The sequence below is a fragment of the Cucurbita moschata genome, unplaced genomic scaffold (assembly GCF_002738365.1).
Source record: "Cucurbita moschata cultivar Rifu unplaced genomic scaffold, Cmos_1.0 Cmo_Scf00005, whole genome shotgun sequence".
NCBI lineage: Eukaryota > Viridiplantae > Streptophyta > Magnoliopsida > Cucurbitales > Cucurbitaceae > Cucurbita > Cucurbita moschata.
In genome coordinates, this window is record NW_019268521.1 from 916,512 (window position 1) to 923,630 (window position 7,119).

At 25.9% G+C, this 7,119-nt stretch overlaps 1 protein-coding gene across 1 annotated transcript; it reads right to left on the reverse strand.

Annotated features, from left to right (window-relative positions):
* Window positions 1-129: 129 nt before the first annotated feature.
* On the reverse strand, window positions 130-3,519 carry LOC111442573 (pentatricopeptide repeat-containing protein At3g09040, mitochondrial). Its single transcript, XM_023079982.1, has one exon. It carries the CDS (start codon window positions 3,491-3,493, stop codon window positions 491-493), a length of 3,003 nt encoding a protein of 1,000 aa, XP_022935750.1. The 5' UTR covers window positions 3,494-3,519; the 3' UTR covers window positions 130-490.
* Window positions 3,520-7,119: the final 3,600 nt, after the last annotated feature.

Consider the following 7,119-nt stretch of genomic DNA (forward strand, 5'->3'; position numbering starts at 1 on the left):
ATAGAACGTATCACTGAAACTTATTCCACAACAGTAATAGAACGTATCACTGAAACTTATTCCACAACAGTAATAGAACGTATCACTGAAACTTATTCCACAACAGTAATAGAACGTATCACTAAACTTCCTAAAATTTTCCACAACAAATCAACAGTCTATAGAAGCATTTTTATCCGTCATTGTTGTAAACAAATGATTATTTATAGATAATAAGATCACCCCTACATGAATCTAAATCCATTTTTTCTAAGCATTTGCTATTTACAGACTCATAAATAAGGAATTAATTAGAGACTTCTTCTTTCGATGAAGAAGAAAATCTGCATATCATTAAAGTATCAAAGAAGATGACATTGAAAAGATTGTTACCTTAAAAGAGTGACTGATAGGCAGCTTAGTTCCTTTGGTTCTCCATTACCAATTGCACACCTTCTTCAGTTGATAAGTCATTAGTATGCTTTTCAATTGATGACTGACTATTCATCACCTATGTGTTCGAGCTTGGCTCCTGAATCGTATACGAGCTGCCTCGTGCGCTTCTTCCTGGCTCTATCCAGCTGTATCCGGGCAACTTTTTCACTCCCTTTGATTTCATTTCCCTCCTTAAAGAGTCAGCTTGTTTCCAATTCTCTGATGCAGCGTATATGCTAGAGAGAAGCACATACGGTGAAGAACTTTGTGGTTTCAGTTCCATAAGTTTCTCAGCCGCACGCCTCCCCCTAACTTCATCTCCATGCTTTCTGCAAGCTCCGAGCAAAGTCGACCAGAGCATCGGATCTGCTTTGCATCTGAGTCTGTTGATGAACTCCTCAGCTTCATTAAGGAAACCCCATCTCCCAAGAATGTCTACCATACACCCCAAATGATCAACTCTTGGCTGTAACCTGTAATGGCTAACCATCACGTCGAAGATCTTTCGGCCTTCGGACACTCTTCCTGCATGGCTACAGGCAGAAAGAACACCAAGGAACGTAACATCATCAGGCATGATAGATTGTTGCTCCATCTGCCTGAAAATTTCAAGTGCTTCTTCTGAATAGCCATTCTTTGCAAGTCCAACTATCATGGAGTTCCAAGAAACGACACTGTTTCTACAACGCATTTCATGAAAAACTTTAACAGAGCTTTCAACATCACCACATTTTGCATACATATCAATAAGGGAACTACAGGTGATTTCATCCATGTTAAAGCCCGTATGGAAGATAAGGGAATGAATCTCTTGACCGTTTTGTAGAGAAGACAATCCAGAGCATGCTCGAAGAACACTCGCAAACATTGCTTGGTCGGGTAACATATTCTCAGATCGCATATGTTGATAGAATCGCAACGCCTTCTCATAGTGATTGTTTTGTGCACATCCTGAAATGAAAGCAGTCCATAAAACTAAACTTTTTGGATACTGCAACTCAGAGAAGAGTGTTTCCGAGTCTGAGAGTCTTTGGGAGTTCATATACATGCACAAGAGAGACACACACACCATTTCCCTACCTAACAGAAAACCCCTCTTAATAACTTGACAGTGAACTTGCCTTCCTAGTTTCAGCAAAGATGCTCCATCGCATCCATCTAAAAGCCCTGCAAATGTTACTTCCGTAGGTTTAAGTCCAACCATCTGCATCTCTTGAAATAGATAAATAGCTTCCTCTAAATGGTTCACAGTGTAGCCAGCAATCAGAGCGTTTACTGAGACGACACTTCGACACGGCATAGAATAAAAGACATCCCGAGCTGCCGAAAGAACCCCGCACTTGACATACATGTCAATGAGGGAACTTCCAGCACAAATGCTTGTATCTAAACCAACTTTAACTAAGAGACAGTGACATTGTTGCCCTGGTTTCAACTCCTGAACATTTGCACAAGCACTCACTGTACTGGCTAAAGACACCTCATCTGGAAGATCTCCATTGCAAACCATTCTTCGAAACATGGAGAAAGCTTCATCATTATACTCTTCCTGAACATATCCTACAATTATTGCATTCCATGAAACATTGTCATGAATCTTCATCAACTCAAACTGTTTTCTTGCTTCCTTTAAAGCCCCAGATTTAGCATACATGTCTACCAACGCATTTGCAACAAATAGATTAGATACAAACTTGTTTTTGATCATAACGTTATGAAGTTGACGACCGAAATCGAGATACTGCAAGGAGGCACATGCACTGAAAATACTAGTGAAGGTAAACTCATCAGGCTGAGGTCCATACCGTTTCATATATGAGAACAAATCCATCACTTCATGAGCAAGTCCGTTCTGCGCGAAACCTGCAAGCATAGCATTCCACAAGACAATATTTCTCTCTTCTAAAGAATTGAACACTTCATTCGCAGCATCCATTTTTTCACATTTAGCATACATATTCACCAATGCACTTCCTACATACACATTATCATTTAACCCTTCCTTAATCACCTGAGAATGAACCATTAAGCCATAATTCAGCATCGATAAACTAGCAATTGCACTCAAAACACTTCCTATAGTAGACCTAGTGGCTTTTAGGCCAGTTCTCTTCAATTCAAGAAAAAATGAAATGGCTTCCTCTGCAAATCCTCTCTTTGCATGCCCTGAAATCATCACATTCCAAGCTACAATATTAGGATTGGGCAACTGGGCAAACAACTTACGAGCATCACCAAGCCTATCTAGAGCAACATAAGCATTTATAACAGTTACAAGCGCTATCTGATCAGGTACAAGTCCAACTGTCTGCATTCTATCAAACACTTTGACTGCCTCCTCAGGTAAACCATCTTGAACATACCCAGCAATCAAGGCTGTCCATGAAACAGTATCCAAATAAATTGCCCCATCAAACACCAAGCGAGCATCTCTTAGATCATGGCATTTGGCATACATATCAATTAACCCACCTTGACAAAAAGAACTAAACCCAAACCCCATTTTAAAAACACCACAATGCACTTGTCTACCATAGTTAACATCCAACAACCTAGAACAAGCAGATAAGACCATCGCAAACGTGAACTCATTAGGCCGAACCCCATCATTCCACATAGACACAAAAGATTCAACAACAGTTGCAAATAACCCATGCTTAGAGTACATAGAAAGCACCGAATTCCAGGCAAATACATCCTTCTTCTCCAGCCGGGAAAATACCTTCTGAGCATAATCCACATTGCCGCATTTGACATAGAGATCAACAATTGCATTGCCCAGTAACCCATTGAGCCCAACTCCAATCTTCAAACTCTTCGAATGAATGACCTTCGCTGTTCTCAATACTTGAAGAACTGGTTCAGGCTTTTCATCGAACAGGTTGTGGGCTTTGATTCGCCTGCAGTGATGCAAGCAAAGTTGCAGAAGCTCTGAATGGGGATTGTGATCTTCGTATAAAAATTGGTTCGAAATGCAATCTGAAGTGGAACAGGAGGCGATTCTGGCAACATTGGGTGGATTTAAGAAGGATGGAAGCCGGGAAGAACATGTGAAGGAGTTGAGACGCATCGACTTCATACGGCTTCCACATGACTTGGGCTCAATAAGTCCGCTCCTCCTTCTCTAGGTTATAAAAAAGGAGATATTTCACATTTTAAATTGTCAAATTATTTAATTTTATTTTTAACCTCTATTATATATATATATATATATATATATATATATATATATATATATATATATATATATATATATATATATATATATATATATCTATATATATATATAGATATATATATATATATATATATATCTATATATATATATAGATATATATATATATATATATATATCTATATATATATATAGATATATATATATATATATATATATCTATATATATATATAGATATATATATATATATATATATATCTATATATATATATAGATATATATATATATATATATATATCTATATATATATATAGATATATATATATATATATATATATCTATATATATATATAGATATATATATATATATATATATATCTATATATATATATAGATATATATATATATATATATATATCTATATATATATATAGATATATATATATATATATATATATCTATATATATATATAGATATATATATATATATATATATATCTATATATATATATAGATATATATATATATATATATATATCTATATATATATATAGATATATATATATATATATATATATCTATATATATATATAGATATATATATATATATATATATATCTATATATATATATAGATATATATATATATATATATATATCTATATATATATATAGATATATATATATATATATATATATCTATATATATATATAGATATATATATATATATATATATATCTATATATATATATAGATATATATATATATATATATATATCTATATATATATATAGATATATATATATATATATATATATCTATATATATATATAGATATATATATATATATATATATATCTATATATATATATAGATATATATATATATATATATATATCTATATATATATATAGATATATATATATATATATATATATCTATATATATATATAGATATATATATATATATATATATATCTATATATATATATAGATATATATATATATATATATATATCTATATATATATATAGATATATATATATATATATATATATCTATATATATATATAGATATATATATATATATATATATATCTATATATATATATAGATATATATATATATATATATATATCTATATATATATATAGATATATATATATATATATATATATCTATATATATATATAGATATATATATATATATATATATATCTATATATATATATAGATATATATATATATATATATATATCTATATATATATATAGATATATATATATATATATATATATCTATATATATATATAGATATATATATATATATATATATATCTATATATATATATAGATATATATATATATATATATATATCTATATATATATATAGATATATATATATATATATATATATCTATATATATATATAGATATATATATATATATATATATATCTATATATATATATAGATATATATATATATATATATATATCTATATATATATATAGATATATATATATATATATATATATCTATATATATATATAGATATATATATATATATATATATATCTATATATATATATAGATATATATATATATATATATATATCTATATATATATATAGATATATATATATATATATATATATCTATATATATATATAGATATATATATATATATATATATATCTATATATATATATAGATATATATATATATATATATATATCTATATATATATATAGATATATATATATATATATATATATCTATATATATATATAGATATATATATATATATATATATATCTATATATATATATAGATATATATATATATATATATATATCTATATATATATATAGATATATATATATATATATATATATCTATATATATATATAGATATATATATATATATATATATATCTATATATATATATAGATATATATATATATATATATATATCTATATATATATATAGATATATATATATATATATATATATCTATATATATATATAGATATATATATATATATATATATATCTATATATATATATAGATATATATATATATATATATATATCTATATATATATATAGATATATATATATATATATATATATCTATATATATATATAGATATATATATATATATATATATATCTATATATATATATAGATATATATATATATATATATATATCTATATATATATATAGATATATATATATATATATATATATCTATATATATATATAGATATATATATATATATATATATATCTATATATATATATAGATATATATATATATATATATATATCTATATATATATATAGATATATATATATATATATATATATCTATATATATATATAGATATATATATATATATATATATATATATATATATATATATATATATATATATATATATATATATATATAGATATAGATATTATAACGATATTTTTTAAACATTTTTTTTACGGCTAAGAGTAGGTAACCCATTCTGTTCCCTGTGTCTTTATTTCTATTGCATTCTATTAACCCATTCCGTTCTCTGTGTCTTTGTTTCTATTGCATTCTATCTCGTCATATCAAATTGTATTCTGCGATATTTGAGAATCATCGTCAATACCTCGGTGTAGGTCCGGGATAATCCTTTGTTCCACAGTTTGCGTCTATTTACAACTAGCCAATTAAGAATTCGCAGATGTTCTAGTACTAGCAAATGCATCTTTGATGCAGCCATCGATTCTCCCGAGAGGTCACAATTACCGCGAGCAAACATATTAATGACGAGGAACACATTTTTGCTATTCTACTAATACTTATACTTGCTCTGCTATTCTACCAAAGCCTGGCTATAGAAGAATTACAGGGCGTAAAACAAAAGAATGGGCTGATTCGAGTTGCGTCTTGTAATCTCGAAATTTTAAAAATAATAAATAGATATGCATTTTATATCATGAAATTTAGAGTGTATTAAAAATTCTTTTAAAATTTTTAATCTTGGGTTTAATATATATATATATATATATATATATATATATATATATATATATATATATTTATTTATTTCTCTGTATGATTTTTTTTTAATTTTAAATTTATGTATCTACTAAATAAAAATTTTGAATTTAATGATTTTATTAAACTAAAATTTTATTACATCTTTAGAGAAGTTATTATTTTTAAAAAATGTAGGTAAAAATTAATAGTTTATGAGTTATCCACTTGTTAATTAATGTCTTAAAAAAATGGATTAAAATAAACATAAATTAATATTAATTTATTAAAAAGTTGAAGAGAGAGAAACATAAAATTACTACCAATTGCGTGTGGGGTCCGCCTACGTCACAAATTTAGAAAATACAATTATTATTTTTAAATAATAAAAATAAATAATTATTTAAAAAATAGAAACGACAGATTGGCGTTATCCCTCAATAATTATAATTATAATAAAGCTTCTCCGAACAGAATTTTTTTTTTTTTTTTTTTTTTTTTT

Coding starts and splice junctions, on each gene's coding strand:
- LOC111442573 (XM_023079982.1), bottom strand. CDS start 3,493: ATGAAGTCGATGCGTCTCAACTCCTTCACATGTTCTTCCCGGCTTCCA.